Raw genomic sequence first — 20,555 nt, forward strand, 5'->3', positions numbered from 1 at the left:
GGTAATCTATGAAGGCAAATGACAATTAACCTTTTACTCTGAAATACTGGAAAATGGACAAAAATGGTCATTTGAACAAATTTGTTACATTTTGGACTTAACCAATTTGATTGTATAATACTTTGTTCATTTTCCAGTGTTTGGAAGCAAATGATTGACATCTGATCCTATACATTGCCATATTTTCATTCCAACCACACATATTGGATAGATAGCCTGCTAGATAATTGTATAGTATATGCCCAGGATTACTCGGTTATGCTCTTTCATGATCCCACACAAATGGGTGGGCAGAGCAAGCACCACCAACTCATGCATAGTTGCCAACTGATGTGAACTCCCAGGGGGTAATCTCGGGTATAAAGAAAAGCATCTGGAAATTGTTCTTCCTTCCATTGTCCCTAGTTTAAAAAAAAAAAGACCAACTCAATGTATGTAGTATGATATCCCAGCTGATGGGATGCCAGCAGTCATAATACCATTGCTGGCATCCTGATACTGTAAATCCTGACAGTGGGGAGTTAAGCCTGGTCCCCTCTCTCTCCCCTACACCCTAATGCTAACCATCCCTTTCTGCAGCCTAACCCTAATCTTAGAGTTTTATTCTATGTATCTGGGACATGTTTGCAATGTTGGCAATTATGTATTTGGCACTGTCAAGGGTTAGAGTACTTGCAGTAGAGCTCCCTACTTTATCATGCATTGTAATATTTCCTATTGTCCTGATGTGTGCTCTGCTCCATCCAGATAAACAGCAATGTAGTGTGGACATCAAAAGGCGTGAATGTGGATTTCCCGGGATAAGTGCTAAGGAATGCTATTCCAGAGGCTGCTGCTTTAATCCAAGTGTTACCGGGGCTAAATGGTGTTTTCACCCCAAAAGCACAGGTAGAGTATAGAGTAGAGTGGGAGCATGTAATGCTATTGATTAGACTGGATGGTGCACAAACATGAATTATGCCCACAGCTCTAAGTTTTGCTTGTGTTCACTTTATTCTTGGCCATGATCAGACAGTATATAAGAAAAAAAATTTAAGTGGATATTTCCTGTTATCAGCTATTCAACTGTTTGACTAACTGTTCCTAAAAAAAATTATACTTTGATTTTTAACACAGCTGAAACCAAATGATCAGTTGACCAAAGGAGTTATATTTCCCTGTGGTATGTGAGCACTAGGCCATGTACGCTCCATGAACTATACATCACTGAACAACCTCTTCAAAACAGGCAATTCTAATTACATGCAAGTAATGAAATCACACATACTTTTACATACTCTTGATTATGCATCAGGTTAATTACAGATTGGGAGTGGATTTTGATCACTACTTTTAGTAAAGATGTGTGGGTTTGGATTTACCCGAATTTACCTGGCTTTAAAAATGGCATCTTATTGGCTCTTGGATGTCACGTGTTTAGGAAAGCCAGTAAGAATAATTCTGAACTTGCATTAATTTTTGCGTTTAGAACAGATTAAATTCGACCCCACTTACTATTTTTTTTTTTTTTTGAGACTACATCGTATCTAGTCACTGGGCACTAGAGACATTAATACGTATGTGATACACATTATTGTGTCTCATAATACTACATGACGCTCGCACTTCTAAGGTGTAACATACAATAAATAAGTGATGGGAGACTTCAGTCATGAGGTGCACTAGTAATGAAGCCATCCAGGTACATAGATCCATCAGTAAAATAGATATACACTATACCTCAGGTTCTTAAACACTGTCCAAAGGACCCCAAACATTACATGTTTTCTAGATCTTCTCACAGGATCACTAGCAAAATAATTGTCTCAATCTGTATTTTTTTTGTGTTTGAGTAATGAATACACCTGTGCAACTGCTAAGTGACCTGGAAAACATGAACTGTGTTAGGTCCTGAGGACAGAGTTTGGAACCACTGCACTATACAATTATCTGGCAGACCATCTGTCCAATCTGGCTGGTAGGAATGAATATCTGGTAATTTATGAGAGCAAATCATTCAACCATTTACTCCCAAACACTGGGAAATGGACAAATATATATTTGTTTTAACCAACTTGTCTGACAATTTTTTTTTCTCCGTTTTCCAGTGTTTAGGAAAAATAGTTTATACATGATAGTGTATGCCCAGCTTCACTGTCAGTTATGCGCTTTATTTTATAATCCCACATAAATGGGCAAACATATAGAGAGCAAGCCCCGCCCACTCATGCATAGTAGCCAGATGATAATTTCCAAAGAGCAGTCTAGGGTACAAAAGAATAGTCCCTGGAAACTGTTCCTCTCATTTTCACTATTTTCCAAAGTTGACCAACTCAACAATAATTCCTCCTTTTCTGAATGAGTGCAATTCTTACAATGCTTTTCTTATGCTCTGTAGTATGTCTTATTGAAAAGAGATATGTACATGTTAAAAGGTATCATTTCAGTCTGCTTCATCAAACTCAACAGTGTTTTCTATGTACAGTATCTGGGACATGTTGGCAATTATGCAGTAGGCATGGTCAAGGGTTAGAGTTCTTGCAGTAGAGCTCCCAACTTTCTTGTTGTGCATTGTAATATCATCTGTTGTCCTGATCTTGTGTGCTCTGCTCCATCCAGATAAACAGCAATGTGCAGATGTAGGCACGCTCATTATCGTGGCTACATCTTGCCACGATGGCATCTTGCTAGGTGTGACCACATGCATTTCTGCATCCCATCTCTATAAATTGCATTGACCAATGCCACAGCTCAGGCATGCCTAGCCCCACCAGGTGTACACATTTAGCGCAGGTGTAGTCATGGTGAGCTTGGCTGCATCTGCAGTGTGGGCTTAAGCGCGAAGATTGGGGTTTTCCCAAGATTGCTATTCCAGAAGCTGCTGTTATTTTAATTCAAGTGTTCCCAGGGGTTAAATGATGGTTTTGCCCCAAAACACAGGTAGAGTATACAGTACAAGCAACCGTATCTTATATAAAATGCACTGTGCATGTGTGAAATGAGCATACACACCCCTGCAGACCTGATACTCGGGGACCTACATGACTGAGCTGCATCTTCTAAATGAGTGACACTGGGCAGGTACAGGGGCCCTCACACATGGGATTAGTGCACTGTGGGAGGTGGAATTGTGAGCTATTCAAGGATGAGTGCATCCAGAGATCCAGGTGACTTCACACTGATCTTACTCCAAGAATAGGGCTGGTAATAGTGATGGCAGCCACTGTCACACATGGATTTATAGGGGCCAGTGCGTCACATAGATGCAGGCGACTGACTACAGTTAGAGATGCATCTATCTTCAAAGGTGCAATGCAGCTGAATTGCATATGACTCTGAATCAGCCACTGTGTGTAGTTTAGTTTTAACTCCAACATTAGAATCCCATGGGGAGGGACCCCTGCACATGTCTGTCCAAAAAAGGGTGTGGCCTATTGTAAGGCTTGGCAGAAAGGTCCTAAATTGCAAGCCATGCCCCCCATCTTCATCACTTATGGGCATATCCAGCGCTTTGAGCTGCTGACATGCCACCGCTCCCTCTGTCTCCCATGAATAGATGCTGTGCACAGTGTCTAGTCTCCAGAGTGACAGGAGCCTCCCATCTGTGCACCCCCTTCCCTGTGGGACACTTTTGCCCACGGGTGGGACAGTGACGGTCCCATGAAAATCAGGACAGTTGGGAGGTATGGCATATTCCAACTCTGACTTGCTGGCAATAACATTGAACATACATTGCAGATACTGTATTTCATAAAGCTGTTCTTGTAATTGTTTATGGTGGGAATGCAAATGTTATCACTGTTAATGTATTTATGTGCACAGGCAAGATCACACACATCACACTTGGCCACACCTGTACTCTTACTCGCCCACACATACTCATACACACCTCTCACAGTAACACATACAACTCTACCCTGAACTTCTGTAGAATTATTTTGCTCTGCTCAGTGGAACTTACAGTACTTGTTCGGTGCCTGAGGCACAGGGTAACAAATTATCAGACTGTTGGTCCTTTGGCTAGAAGTGGTACAGCATGGGGGGATCAGTGTCATTGGGCAGGGAGTGTCTGACCCTCTGTAACCATCTGTGTGTAGTGCTGTACCCTCTGACATTGTGTTTTCTGTTGTGTGCAGGATGCTCTGTGAGCCCCAAGCTGAGGAAAGACTGCGGATATCCCAACATCCGCTCCAAGGACTGTCTGGCTAGAGGCTGCTGTTTTGACTCCAGTATTCCTGAGACCATCTGGTGCTTCTATGGATATAAATAAAATAGTAATGGTAATGCAAATAATGTATCACCCATTGGAGACAGTCACAATCTGTTTAAACTAATAGAGTTTGAGTTCTTGTGTATTATAATTGAGTTTTTTTTATTAAATAGAATTGTATATTCTTATAAATAATTCATATGATTGGGCTTACTGGTGGAGTCTATCAACACAAAGTGCAACATTCATGTGAAGGCAATACATGGCTGTAACATCATTCATTTTCCCTTATACCCCATAGAGGTGCATTAGAAAATTAGCAATGATTGGCTGTCAGAGAATACTGTAATGTATGCAGCCAAACTTTGTGCAGAATTAAATTATCCCCTAAATTTTTATCATACAGTGCTACATGCTACAGAAAAAGCTGGAGGGGGGAGGGACTGCATTTACCTGACTGTACTGTATGTATAACGTTACAGACGTGTTTCTTATTGTGTAGTTAAAATATATCCGTAATACTTCCCAGATTTGCGCCCCCCCCCCCCCTCCAGTACTCTACCCAGTGCGAGTTCACTGTAGCCCTGTAGTTGTACACATCTTAGACTGTATTTTCTAAGGGTAAAACATGCCTCTGTTGTGATAATGTTTGTTTCTTACAGATACTCTGTATAACCGGCTCGTAACAATCACTGGAGTCTCCGTACAGACAGCATCCTGGTTTTGTGTGCTTTTTTTTATTTTATATTTTTTCTGATCTGTAAATTTGATTTTAGTAAACTAGAAAACCTATTGCTTACTGAGGTTTAGTTTAAAAATTGATAATTTCTAGACTTGTTACAGCATTATATGTAGTATCCATGTTTTGTAGTCATACTGTATATGTGGATTTTCTTTCAATACATTGATTTCCAACATACTTCACCCCACAAACCACATTTGTATAATTAAATATATATAAAAAAGTCCTTAATGCACTCTTCTGGCTCTGTGCTTTATTCCATAACATAAACACATCTGACTTCTGCAAGACTCTAACTTACTGTTTACTAATTCACCTCCTGGACACTCTCCCTCTGATTAAGCTGTATTAAAATAAATACTAAGGTCAAACAACTGACATATGACACAAAGCATTGTATAGGCACAAATTAAAGAATTGCTGGTATAGTGACTCGGGTGCCACAAGACATTTTAGTTGTAATCACTACATTGAGCACTTGTGATCCTATAACAGTCAAATGAGTAGGAGACAGAGCCTAATTCAGATCTGATCGCTGTTCTATGTGTTCACGCAGCATACACAAGTGTGCAAACTGAAAGAAACAAGCCTATTACGTACTAATTCGCAATGTGCAGCAGTGCACAAAAGGTGTTTACTGTTTAACATCATACAGGAGCGATGCATTCACATAGTTGAGAATTGATCTGCCTGCATCACGGAGCTTGTCGTACATGTGCATTGCATTCGTTAGTTGCAAACAATTGCACAATGTTTGTTTTGTCTTTGGTTCAATAAACTTTTATTTAAGAAAATTAAATAAATCACCCTAAGGATTTGAAATGTTGAACAATTATGTGATCAAATGCTGCAAATTGAAGAGTTTGACAACCTAATTGTTAAATAACATTCAGCAATTAAGGTAAACATTTCATCAATAAGTTTTGTCCTATTTGCACAATACACTCAAAACTATTTTAAAATACGATCTTTAAAAATATTTAGTATTTTAAAATAGTGATAACACAAAAGATAAAAAGGTAAGACACATAAATGAAGTGTAGTAAAAATGTAGACATATACAAAAAAAGAGGCTAGGTGACATAGAAAAAAGACAGAAAAAATGTAAGATTATTTTTAATAAAAATGCTACATAATTATGTTTTGAAAATTTACTTTTTTGAAACCACAAAAAATAAACCATGAATTTTAACTAAATCAAAGTAACTGTCACAAATTCTGGACATTGTCCAGTGGGGCCAGGATTTGTGCCTGCTTGGCCAGTAGTTCCGTTTGGATGGCCTGGTTTTGATCTCCAACCTCAGTCAGTAGTAAGTGGTGAAGAATGTAAAAAAATAGAAATTACAAACCTAACAGATTCATAAAAAACTCCACTAGAATCTATTAAGAATGCCACTAAAAAGCTGACTTCAAACACACAACGCCACTCTGTGTGTTTGTGTGTGCATCAACTCTGGTCTTCACATATGCTACATATTTTTAACCAATAAAAACTTACTTGCATCTAAAAACAATTATTAGCATACATATTTCATAAATAAACATCTCTCCCCTTATCTAGTAAAAACATCCAACTCCCATCTACACTATGCATCTGTCATCTTCACGCCTCGCATTAAAAAAAAAAAAAAAAATAGGAGTTTGTTGGCCCACTACCCATCCTAATGTAATGGCCTCCCACACATCATAAGTCTGTCCTGTAGGCTTAATTTTTGCCTTCATACCCTGAAAATTAAGCTATTCAGACCAGGCTTATAAATACCACAACAACACGCATGACTTTGAAATCCTTAAGATTTCATTACAATGATATCAAGAATGTCTCTGCGATGTTTTTGGACCGCTATGATGGCAGTGGCAAATGCAGGATTTATAGAGGTGTTTCCAAATGCATTTCCCACACTCCCACTCTGTGGAACATTGGAGCAAGTATGGGAGTCTGGGGAAGCAGTAGAAGAACCTAGTAATAATCCTGGACATTAATGTAAACATTGGACTTTTTATGTACAGGATACTGTATGGAACAGTATTAATATTTAACTAGGGTATAGGATGTATTAAACATATTTAAATATAAGTGGTCAGGAAATGGTTAAACCTAACAGAACCAGTACTGCCCTTTTGTAAGCGCACATTCTCCCACCTCATGGTAAGGCTCCTGTCTCTTCTTCCTGGTAGCTACTCTCTGGTCCAGTATGCGAGGGATTGGATTGATTGGAGAGGTGGATGGTGGTGTGTGAAGTGATGTGTTCTCTGTGTATCTATTTGTAGGGGATGTGGTAATGATCACTCGATGTAAATGAAATATAGGATTTTATTTGGATGTAATAGGATTAATATTCCATAGTCAATAATGAATGTCCCAGGTTGGTTCACCACTTATCAGGTGTGTCTTGCAGACTACCCTTTCTCTGAGTATACCCTCCTATTGGTATACTGATGGAGCTACAGCTCAGGTAAATGTTAGGTATGCCCTAGGGGCCACCTTTACCATAGGTGTGGATGGTCCTATGTATCCTCTGATGCTGTGTCTATTGTTAGGTTTGTGGTTAAGTTTATGGTGTGACTAGTGCGGCGTCCCGCCTGTCAGACCCTTCCGTGTGTGGCAACGAGTGGCGTGGTCATATACTGTGTAATGAAACTTACCGCCGGGGGCAGGTGCTACCTGCCGCCGGTGACCAGTTCTTAGCCGTCCTCAAGCCTGTGTTCCTCGATGTATCCTCTCTGGGTGTCCTCCGTGTCTCAGAAGCCGCGCACCTTGTCTGTAAATGCCGGTCTCCTAAACTCCCGTCCCGTCCTCTGACTTCCTGGTTCGCGCGTCACGTGCCGGGTCACGTGAGCGCGATGTGTGCGGAAGCGTCTCCTTCTCCAGCCGGAGAGAGGAGAATGTATGTGGCAATGTCGGTAGTAAAGTCTGTGGGTCCCAACGCGTTTCAGCACTGATGCCTTTTTCTAGGGTTACCCATATGGTGTTCAGTGGCTTATTTATGCTGTGATCGCTTTCCTGATTGGTCCTTCCTCGGTGTCCCAATCTCTATTCTGATTGGGAGGCGGACATGTCAATCATCCAGATTGGATGATTGACATGTCCGCCTCCCAATCAGAATAGAGATTGGGACACCGAGGAAGGACCAATCAGGAAAGCGATCACAGCATAAATAAGCCACTGAACACCATATGGGTGCCACATACATTCTCCTCTCTCCGGCTGGAGAAGGAGACGCTTCCGCACACATCGGAAGGGTCTGTCAGACGGAAGGGTCTGACAGGCGGGACGCCGCACTAGTCACACCATAAACTTAACCACAAACCTAACAATAGACACAGCATCAGAGGATACATAGGACCATCCACACCTATGGTAAAGGTGGCCCCTAGGGCATACCTAACATTTACCTGAGCTGTAGCTCCATCAGTATACCAATAGGAGGGTATACTCAGAGAAAGGGTAGTCTGCAAGACACACCTGATAAGTGGTGAACCAACCTGGGACATTCATTATTGACTATGGAATATTAATCCTATTACATCCAAATAAAATCCTATATTTCATTTACATCGAGTGATCATTACCACATCCCCTACAAATAGATACACAGAGAACACATCACTTCACACACCACCATCCACCTCTCCAATCAATCCAATCCCTCGCACACCCTTTAGAGCGCGCTGACCACCACGAAATACGCAATTGTAACAGGAGGTGGGACACCTCCAGGTCAGCTGCACACTCAGCCACCATCCCCCAATGTGAGCGCAGCCTTCAACCATATTTAATCACTCTCTGGTCCAGCTCACTAATTGAGTGAGGACTCCACACACAGCAAATTGGAAGAAGTTGCTGCCACTCTCTCCCTTAAACTGCATGATGTGGCTGTAGATTTAGTAATAGTATTGTATACCACTCCTATTGTTGCCATAATTTGATCCACTTGCCAAATGCAACTGGAACCCCCCCTGTGTTTGCCTATGCACTGGCCCTGTCTTGTATGCTATAAAAATTCTGGGGTGCAGTAAAATAAATATACACTGGCCCTGTCTTTTATGCTGTAATTTAGGGGTGCCATAAAATAAATGTAGACTGGCCCTGTCTTGTATGCTGCAAAAAGTCTGGGGTGCAGTGAAAAATCAATGTTTACTGGTACTGTATGCTGTAAAATTAAAATGGTGTTGTGACTACACAGGGGTTGCGATGTCTAGGCCTGACCTTCACAACACTGTATGGGAAGAGGAGGCTCCTACTATCATTTGCACGCCGTCTGCAAGTGCTGGGAAGAGCAATGCCAGTCCAGTTGCTGATATGGAGATTGAGGATGTCACTGTAGAAGTATACCAAGATGAGGAGGATATGGCTGTAGCTGGCGCTGCGCAGGAAGTTGATGATGAGGATTCTGATGGTGATGTGATTTTTTTTTTTTTTTTTTAATAAAACACCAGTGGGGACAGTTGTTGTCCATGGGATGAGAAAGCCCATTGTCATGCCTGGGAAAAATACCAAAAAAGCCACCTCTTTGGTGTGGAATAATTTATCCACGAATCCAGACAATAGGTGTCAAGCCATCTGTTGCCTTTGTGAATCCATAATAAGTAGGGGTAAGGACATCAACCACCCAAGAACATCCTCCCTTATGTCACCTGCAGCGCATTCATCATAAGTCATTGTCAACTTCAGAAACTTTGGGTAATAGTGAAAGCAGTACACTGAAACCTAAATTATGTGGTTTTGTTTGAATATTTCTCTGTGAGGATGTAAACACTGAAGGGGGTGGATCTGAGGATGAGGAGGACATCTTGCCACTGAAGAGCCAGTTTATTCAAAGACAGATTTATTGCTTTTATTTTGTGGGGCCCAAACAAACCATTTCATCCACAGTCGTGTGGCAGACCCTGTTGCTGGGCCCAGTTTCTTCTTCTATTTGGCTCATACATTCCTCGTCCATGGTACTGAGTAGATGGAGAACCGCTTTTCTTCAAACTTTTGCCAGGTGCCCCGCCCCCTTTTAATTGTGTTTGATATAAAACTGATATTAAATGATTATTGATTCGCTATTAAGAACAGAAGCTGACCCTTAGACAAGCAGCATTTATATTAAATGGCTAACCAAAAAAAGCTTATGAAAAAGGCGTATTATACGGTATTAAAGCCAGGCAGTTATTGTGGTGTCAATAAATATTATAAAGCTAATAAAGGCAAGTTCAAAAGAGCAGAAATTAAAATTGGTTTCAAGTACAAGACGCTTATACGTTACATAAGCCAGCACGAAAAACCTATAAAAGGAACATGATTTGCCGATCGGATATAAACCGGCAATGGCAATGTGATCTGGTTTCGCTCATAGACATTGCAAAGTACAATGATGGTTTTAAATATATATTAACCATCATCGATATATTCAGTAAGAAAGCGTGGGCGGCCGTCCTAGCATCCAAGAATGTGACAACAGTCGCTAATGCTTTTGAAAAAATATTCCAACAGGGATGCGTGCCAAAGAAGTTGCAAACCAATAATGGTAAAGCGTTTTTAAACAAAATCTTTAAAAAAGTGTTAGAAAAATATGGCATACATCATTTCACAACCAATAATGAAGTGAAAGTGGCCATAATAGAACGCTTCAATAGGACTTTAAAAACAAGGATGTGGTGTTATTTCACAGCGCGGAACATGTACAGATATATAGATTTCTTACACGATTTCATAAACAGCTATAATAACACATACCATAGAATGAATGATTAAGTATACACCGTGCGATGTGGGGCCCTCTAACACTTTGAGAATTTTCAAGATGACGTATGGCGATTACTTTAGAACTAAGAAAATTACACCGCATTTAGCCGTTGGTGAACATGTACATATTTCCAAATATAAGGATGTATTTCAGAAAGGCTATGAACAGACTTTTTCTGAGGAAATATTTGTAATATGCGGCATGAACACTAAAGATCTTAAGCCGCTTTATATGCTGGTAATTCTCTACGGCAAGGAAATTACCGGCCTTTTATACCCCGATGAGTTACAAAGCGTACCCAAAAACTATAATAGAATATACAAAGTGGAAAAGATTTTCTCTAACGTCCTAAGTGGATGCTGGGGACTCCGTAAGGACCATGGGGAATAGCGGCTCCGCAGGAGACTGGGCACATCTAAAGAAAGCTTTAGGACTATCTGGTGTGCACTGACTCCTCCCCCTATGACCCTCCTCCAAGCCTCAGTTAGATTTCTGTGCCCGACGAGAAGGGTGCACACTAGGGGCTCTCCTGAGCTCTTTGTGAAAGTTTTTGTTTAGGTTTATTATTTTCAGTGAGACCTGCTGGCAACAGGCTCACTGCATCGTGGGACTAAGGGGAGAAGAAACGGACTCACCTGCGTGCAGAGTGGATCGGGTTTCTTAGGCTACTGGACATTAGCTCCAGAGGGACGATCACAGGTTCAGCCTGGATGGGTCCCGGAGCCGCGCCGCCGGCCCCCTTACAGAGCCAGAAGAGCGAAGAGGTCCGGTGAAATCGGCGGCAGAAGACGATCCTGTCTTCAGATAAGGTAGCGCACAGCACCGCAGCTGTGTGCCATTGCTCTCAGCACACTTCACACTCCGGTCACTGAGGGTGCAGGGCGCTGGGGGGGCAGCGCCCTGAGACGCAATAAATCGATAAAAACCTTATATGGCTAAAATAAATGCATCACATATAACTCCTGGGCTATATGGATGCATTTAACCCCTGCCAAAACATACAGAAAAATGGATGATAAGGACGCCGAGAAAGGGGCGGAGCCTATCTCCTCAGCACACTGGCGCCATTTTCCCTCACAGCTCAGTTGGAGGGAAGCTCCCTGGCTCTCCCCTGCAGTCACTACACTACAGAAAGGGGTTAAAAAAGAGAGGGGGGCACAAATTAGGCGCAGTATAAACAATACAGCAGCTATAAAGGGAAAAACACTTATATAAGGTTATCCCTGTATATATATAGCGCTCTGGTGTGTGCTGGCAAACTCTCCCTCTGTCTCCCCAAAGGGCTAGTGGGTCCTGTCCTCTATCAGAGCATTCCCTGTGTGTGTGCTGTGTGTCGGTACGTTGGTGTCGACATGTATGAGGAGAAAAATGATGTGGAGACGGAGTAGAGTGTCTGTAATAGTGTTGTCAACCCCTAGGGGGTCGACACCTGAGTGGATGTACTGTTGAAATTGCGTGACAGTGTCAGCTTTGTATAAAAGACAGTGGTTGACATGAGACAGCCGGCTACTCAGCTTGTGCATGTCCAGACGTCTCATACAGGGGCTTTAAAGCGCCCATTACCTCAGATACAGACGCCGACACGGATACTGACTCCTGTGTCGACGGTGAAGAGACAACCGTGATTTCCAATAGGGCCACACATTGCATGATTGATGCAATGGAAAATGTTTACACTTTTCTGATAATATGAATACCACCAAAAAAGGGGTATTATGTTTGGTGAGGAAAAACTTCCTGTAGTTTTCCTGAATCTAAAAAATAAAATGAGGTGTGTGATGATGCGTGGGTTTCCCCCCGATGACAATTGATAATTCTAAAAAGTTATTGGCAGTATACCTTTTCCCGCCAGAGGTTAGGGTGCGTTGGGAAACACCCCCTACAGGGGATAAGGCGCTCACACGCTTGTAAGAACAAGGGCTCTACCCTCTCTTGAGATGGCCGCCTTTAAGGATCCTGCTGATAAAAAGCAGGAGGGTATCCTAAAATGTATTTACACACATACTGGTGTTATACTGCGACCAGCAATCGCCTCAGCCTGGATGTGCAGTGCTGGGTTGGCGTGGTCGGATTCCCTGACTGGAAATATTGATATCCTAGATAAGGACAGTATATTATTGCCTATAGAGCAATTAAAAGATGCATTTCTATATATGCATGATGCACAGCGGAATATTTGCCGACTGGCATCAAGTATAAGTGCGTTGTATTCTACCAGTAAAGTGGTCAGGGATTCCAAACGGCATTTGGAAGTATTGCCTTAAAAAAGGGGATGTACCCTAGGTCGCCTCTCAAAATAAGACGCCGTATTATCAGGCGCAGTCCTGGTTGGCAAGCGGACAAAAGGGTTCCTCTTTTCTGCTCGTGACAGAGGGAGAGAAAAAATGGCTGCAGAGATCAGCCAGTTCCCAGGAACAGAAACCCTTTTCCGCCTCTGCCAAGCCCTCAGTATGACGCTAGGGCTTTACAAGTCAGGCACGGTGGGGGCCCGTTCTCAGTGAATTTCAGTGCGCAGTGGGCTCACTCGCAAGTAGACCCCTGGATCCTTCAGGTAATATTTCAGGGGTACAAATTGGAATTCGAGACGTATTCCCCTCGCCGTTTCCAAAAGTCTGTTTTACCGACGTCTCCCGCTGACAGGGAGGCAGTTTTGGAAGCCATTCACAAGCTGTATTCCCAGCAGGTGATAATTAAGGTACCCCTCCTGCAACAGGGAACGGGGTATTATTCCACACTATTGTGGTACCGAAGCCAGACGGCTCGGTGAGACCGATTTTAAAAATCTAAAATCTTTGAACACTTACATACAGAGGTTCAAATTCAAAATTGAGTCACTCAGAGCAGTGATTGCAAACCTGGAAGAAGGGGACTACATGATGCCTCGGGACATCAAGGATGCTTACCTTCATGTCAAAATTTACCCTTCTCACCAAGGGTATCTCAGGTTATGGTACAGAACTGTCACTATCAGTTCAGACGCTGCCGTAGGGATGGTCCACGGCACCCCGGGTCTTTACTGAGGTAATGACCGAAATGATGATATTCCTTCGAATGAAGGGAATTGTAGTTATCCTTTACTTGGATGATTCCCTGATAAGGGTAAGATCCAGGGAACAGTTGGAGACCGGTGTAGCACTATCTCAGGTAGTGTTGCGGCAGCACGATTGGATTCGCAATATTCTAAAATCGCAGCTGGTTCCGACGACTTGTCTTCTGTTCCTAGGGATGATCCTGGACACAGTCCAGAAAGAAGGTGTTTCTCCCGGAGGAGAAAGCCAGGGAGTTATCCGAGCTAGTCAGGAACCTCCTAAAACCGAACCAAGTCTCAGTGCATCAATGCACAAGGGTTCTGGGTAAAAATGGTGGCTTCCTACGAAGCAATCCCATTCGGAAGATTCCACGCAAGACTTTCCAGTGGAACCTACTGGACAAATGGTCCGGGTCGCATCTTCAGATGCATCAGCGGATAACCCTGTCACCAAGGACAAGGGTGTCCCTCCTGTGGTGGTTGCAGAGTGCTCATCTTCTAGAGGGCCGCAGATTAGGCATTCAGGACTGGGTCCTGGTGACCACGGATGCCAGCCTGCGAGGCAGGGGAGCAGTCACACAGGGAAGGAATATCCAGGGCTTATGGTCAAGCCTGGAGACATCACTTCACATAAATATCCTGAAGCTAAGGGACATTTACAATGCTCTAAGCTTAGCAAGACCTCTGCTTCAAGGTCAGCCGGTGTTGATCCAGTCGGACAACATCACGGCAGTCACCCACGTAAACAGACAGGGTGGCACAAGAAGCAGGAGGGCAATGGCAGAAGCTGCAAGGATTCTTCGCTGGGCGGAAAATCATGTGATAGCACTGTCAGCAGTATTCATTCCGGGAGTGGACAACTGGGAAGCAGACTTCCTCAGCACGACCTCCACCCGGGAGAGTGGGGACTTCACCCAGAAGTCTTCCACATGATTAAAAACTCGACAGGTATTGCGCCAGGTCCAGGGACCCTCAGGCAATAAGCTGTAGACGCTCTGGTAACACCGTGGGTGTACCAGTCAGGGTATGTGTTCCCTCCTCTGCCTCTCATACCCAAGGTACTGAGATTGATAAGATGGAGAGGAGTTAGCTCTATATTCGTGGTTCCGGATTGGCCAAGAAGAACTTGGTAACCGGAACTTCAAGAGATGCTCACGGAAGATCCGTGGCCTCTACCTCTAAGAAGGGACCTGCTCCAGCAAGGACCCTGTCTGTTCCAAGACTTACCGCGGCTGCGTTTGACGGCATGGCGGTTGAACGCCGGATCCTGAAGGAAAAAAAAGGCATTCCAGATGAAGTCATCCCTATCCTGATCAAAGCCAGGAAGGATGTAACAGCAAAAACATTATCACCGCAATTGGCGAAAATATGTTGCGTGGTGCGAGGCCAGTAAGGCCCGATGGAGGAAATTCAACTGGGTCGATTCCTACATTTCCTGCAAACAGGAGTGTCTATGGGCCTGAAATTGGGGTCCATTAAGGTTCAAATTTCGTCCCTGTCAATTTTCTTCCAAAAAAGAACTAGCTTCAGTCCGTGAAGTTCAGACTGCATATACAGCCTCCTTTTGTGCCTCCAGTGGCACTTTGGGATCTCAATGTAGTTTTGGGTTCCAAAAGTCACATTGGTTTGAACCACTTAAATCTGTGGAGTTAAAATATCTCACATGAAAAGTGGTCATGCTGTTGGCCCTGGCCTGGGCCAGGCGCGTGTCAGAATGGGCGGCTTTATCCTGAAAAAAGCCCTTATCTGACTTTCCATTCGGACAGGGCGAAATTGAGGACTCGTCCTCAATTTCTCCCCAAGGTGGTTTCAGCGTTTCACCTGAACCAACCTATTGGTGGTGCCTGCGGCTACTAGGGACTTGGAGGCCTCCAAGTTGCTAGACGTTGTCAGTGCCCTGAAAATATATGTTTCCAGGACAGCTGGAGTCAGGAAATCTGACTCGCTGTTTATCCTGTATGCACCCAACAAGCTGGGTGCTCCTGCTTCTAAGCAGACTATTGCTCGTTGGATTTGTAGTACAATTCAGCTTGCACATTATGTGGCAGGCCTGCCACAGCCAAAAATCTGTAAATGCCCACTCCACAAGGAAGGTGGGCTCATCTTGGGCGGCTGCCCGAGGGGTCTCGGCTTTACAACTTTGCAGAGCAGCTACTTGGTCAGGAGCAAATACGTTTGTAAAATTCTACAAAATTTATATCCTGGCTGAGGAGGACCTGGAGTTCTCTCATTTGGTGCTGCAGAGTCATCCGCACTCTCCCGCCCGTTTGGGAGCTTTGGTATAATCCCCATGGTCCTTACGGAGTCCCCAGCATCCACTTAGGACGTTAGAGAAAATAAGAATTTACTTACCGATAATTCTATTTCTCATAGTCCGTAGTGGATGCTGGGCGCCCATCCCAAGTGCGGATTGTCTGCAATACTTGTACATAGTTATTGTTACAAAAATCGGGTTATTATTGTTGTGAGCCATCTTTCAGAGGCTCCTCTGTTATCATGCTGTTAACTGGGTTCAGATCACAGGTTATACGGTGTGATTGGTGTGGCTGGTATGAGTCTTACCCGGGATTCAAAATCCTTCCTTATTGTGTACGCTCGTCCGGGCACAGTATCCTAACTGAGGCTTGGAGGAGGGTCATAGGGGGAGGAGCCAGTGCACACCAGATAGTCCTAAAGCTTTCTTTAGATGTGCCCAGTCTCCTGCGGAGCCGCTATTCCCCATGGTCCTTACGGAGTCCCCAGCATCCACTACGGACTATGAGAAATAGAATTATCGGTAAGTAAATTCTTATTTTAAAACATAAGACTGTCACCAGTCGTTAATACGCTTTAGTCAAGTGGCGCGGGTACCCCCGCAAAATTTAACAGTTGGGTCGACGTATCAGAGATAAAAGATATATAAAACGCGCTGAGCTCTAAACCAAGGTGAGCGATGGATTACAAGTCGTTTTACATAACCTTACCCAGCAATGCCTCAGCGGATACTTTCCCGCAAAATAAGATTTCTAACTATACAAAAAAACTTGCAAAGTCGATGCACTTAAGCGGTGAGTGGGAAGTCGCTCTTACAGATATACAATATCCGCACACGTGGAATACTTTGGCTATGCAAGATTGTAGGTTACAAATAACACAGGATGTTATGTTTTCCAATCCAGTTGTGGAATTCGCAGCCATGTGCATTAAACCCAGATTTTCTAAAACAATCGATGCGCTACTGGACGTAATCAACGTGGAAATAGGGTGACATAAACTGGATGGCGGATTAAGACTAGTGTACGATCCGCTTGAACGCGTTGTAACACGCGACAGTAAGCGGCTGTATCATCTTACAGCCAGTGATAAACTGACGATGATCCTTGGTTTACAACCTAAAACTAAGATTTCTAAACCATGCGCCGACATCAAAGGCGGCCAATATACGCTGTACGTGTACACAGACATTATCGAACACCAGAGGGTCGGGGATAGTTATGTACCGCTACTTTGCACTGTTGAAATTAAGGGCTATAACAATGAGGTGATCACAATACGATATAAGAAGCCCGATTATGTACCATTGTGCAAAGCGCATTTTGACACTATAGCCATAGAGATGAAGAACGACCAGACCATCTTATTTAAGTTTGGTAAAGTGATCGGGAAACTATACTTTAGAATACAGAAATATGTAGAAAATACGATATTTATTAACTAAACAGAATGGTCGCTGTTAAAAATTATGGCAATCCGGATCTCTACGCGCAATATTATATAACGCAAGCTGGTAATGGATTACCAGGTTTTCACGGCAGCGCGTACATGTACGGATGCGGTTTAGTCAATATAATTTTTTGAAGACTTTTCAGAAAAACTGTTCCTCTTTACCAGAGAGGTTTAGAGTTAGCTAAACCGCACATGAAGACCGCGGCGCATAATATTGCGAAAGACGTTATTGGACAAGCCACAACGGCCGTGACGAATAAAATACACTCTGCGAACCAAGCAAAACAAGATGGTTCAGGACTAATATATACAAGAGAAGGCATGTCTAAAAGAAAACGGAAATGTATGATAGCGCTTCTGCCTTGGGACATACCCTTTTTAAATAAAAACCAGAGACGACACAATTCAAAGAAGAAGAGAAAGCTGAAGCGCTCCGTTGGTGATATTTTTTAAACAACATGTCTTTTATACACGCCAAGTCCGTTGAATGCGCAAAAACAGAGCTGGATCTTTTTAACATGCCCCCGACAAACTAGCACAGAGAAAAGTCTATACGTCGAAGATCAACCTTTAGCGGCATTATCCGACACAGCGCCGCTTCAATTTTATATAGCGGCGAACACTACTATGATCTGAACAACACTCTGCTGTGCGTGACGTGTAAGATCGTACGAACCGATAACACACAGATGGTCCAAGGGGCTCAGGTTGCCCTTATTAATAACCCCATAGCGACTTTTTTCAGCCAAGTGGATGTAACTTTGGGTGACAGGCTCTTATCACAATCCAACAACCTTTACGCTTACCGTGCATACATTGAGACTATATTGACTTATAGCTCGGACGCTTTGTCAACAAAGCACACCACAGGATTATTTTACAAAGATGTGGCTGGAGAACATAACAACAGGACGGCCCAAATACAGGGTTCAAAAAACGTGCAGAAGCAACAGCGCAGAGTTGCATGGTTGAATTGCTAGGACCGCTTCACTGCGATCTTTTCCACCAACATAAACTAATTTTAAACGCCATTGACCTGAAAATTAAACTCACCAGAAACAGATGCATTCTGCTTAATGTCTGCTGAATTGGATTCCTTTAAAATACAGTTCACAGCAGCGTACCTGTTTGTGAAAAGAGTACAGGTCTCACCGGCCTTGCGGATTGGGCACACGCAGGCCCTGCTAAATGGCAATGTGAAATATGTGATTGACCGCATTGGGATGAAAATCTACAGCGTACCCGCAGACAGAGTATTTAATCTAGAAAATCTATTTTTAGGTCAAGTTCCGAAAACAGTCATAGCCGGCTTTGTGGACAACAAAGCATTTTCAGGAGTTCTTAATCGGAATCCACTTTGTTTTGAGCATAGAAATGTGAGCTTTGCAGCCCTTTATCTGGATGGGACACCGTACCCTGCAAAACCATTTCAACCAGACTTTGAACATGGTAATGCCGTAAGAGAGTATATGTCGCTCATACAGATCACAAATAAGCAGAAATCTGATGCCGGCGTACTGATTGACTGCAAAGAGTACCTCAACGGCTACACGCTATTCACTTTTGATCTGTTGCCAGAGCAGGAATGTGGAGAACACCTCTCCCTGATAAGAACAGGCAATCTACGTGCCGAATTCTGCTTTGCAGAAGCGTTGGACCGGACAGTCAATGTGATAATATACCCTCTATTTGATAACATTATCGAGATTAATCAAGGGCGCGATGTGCTGTACGATTGTCTATAAATGAAATAAACTAACACTACGCTGCTGAAAAATGAACACATTACAGATAAACTGTATTTGGTATGCTGCGCAAAGCACACGGCATATTTTTAAAGGAACGTATCCGTGTGATCTGTTGCCTACCGATAAACTGACGCATTACCCCTGAGCGTTTATAATCAACATGCATAGTAGCGGGCAGCCCGGCGAACACTGGTTGGCTGTTTATTTTAATGAATATGGCATTTGTCATTTTTTTTATTCCTACGGTCTCTCGCCGGACAGTGACATTTTCCCAAAGAATATCAAAGTTTTTACATTTTAATTCAAAAAGTATTTGTCACCAAAACCGTCGGTTACAAGATTTTTCAAGCGATGTATGCGGTCAATACTGTATTTACTTTATATTTTTTATGTGTAAAAACTACAAATATGATGATTTCTTGACACATTTTAGTAATGATACAAAATGTAATGAACGTTTTGTTTCAAACTTTGTAAGACGTATGCCAAGAAGCCATTGTTTGAGTCATTATACAGATAAATATTTTCAGAATTGTGTAGCTTGTAATAACTGTGTTTGACGCATTTTAAGTACAATGCGTCATAATTATTATTTTTAAAATAAACATCAATGTTTTTAATCTTTATGCTGTTGTGTGTTTGTAAGTTTCTTTCAAAGACAACTGATTAGAATAAAGAAAAAATGGGTCTTTATAATCATAAATACACTGCTCAAAAAAATAAAGGGAACACTAAAATAACACATCCTAGATCTGAATGAATTAAATATTCTTATTAAATACTTTGTTCTTTACATACTTGAATGTGCTGACAACAAAATCACACAAAAATGATCAATGGAAATCAAATTTATTAACCCATGGAGGTCTGAATTTGGAGTCACACTCAAAATTGAAGTGGAAAAACACACTACAGGCTGATCCAACTTTGATGTAATGTCCTTAAAACAAGTCAAAATGAGGCTCAGTAGTGTGTGTGGCCTCCACGTGCCTGTATGACCTCCCTACAACCCACAAAAGTGGCTCAGGTAGTGCAGCTAATCCAGGATATCACATCAATGCGAGCTGTGGCAAGAAGGTTTGCTGACTCAGTCAGCGTAGTGTCCAGAGCATGGAGGCGCTACCAGGAGACAGGCCAGTACATCAGGAGACGTGGAGGAGGCCGTAGAAGGGCAACAACCCAGCAGCAGGACCGCTACCTCCGCCTTTGTGCAAGGAGGAACAGAAGGAGCACTGCCAGAGCCCTGCAAAATGACCTCAGCAAGCCACAAATGTGCATGTGTCTACTCAAACGATCAGAAACCGACTCCATGAGAGTAGTATGAGGGCCTGATGTCCACAGGTGGGGGTTGTGCTTACAGCCCAACACCGTGCAGGGCGTATGGCATTTGCCAGAGAACACCAAGATTGGC

The 20,555-nt window shown here is 42.9% G+C and overlaps 1 protein-coding gene across 7 annotated transcripts in view; it reads left to right on the forward strand.

Annotated features, from left to right (window-relative positions):
* The window catches only part of LOC135050278 (integumentary mucin C.1-like), a 545,228-nt gene that overhangs the window by 6,106 nt on the left and 518,567 nt on the right, over positions 1-20,555 (forward strand). For all 7 annotated transcript variants that reach the window (XM_063956666.1, XM_063956671.1, XM_063956670.1 and 4 more), the window contains exon 4: positions 748-888. In XM_063956666.1, coding sequence (XP_063812736.1) covers positions 748-888 — 141 coding nt within the window. The remainder of the gene's footprint in view (positions 1-747; positions 889-20,555) is intronic.

The sequence above is a fragment of the Pseudophryne corroboree genome, chromosome 2 (genome assembly GCF_028390025.1).
Source record: "Pseudophryne corroboree isolate aPseCor3 chromosome 2, aPseCor3.hap2, whole genome shotgun sequence".
Taxonomy (NCBI): Eukaryota; Metazoa; Chordata; class Amphibia; order Anura; family Myobatrachidae; genus Pseudophryne; species Pseudophryne corroboree.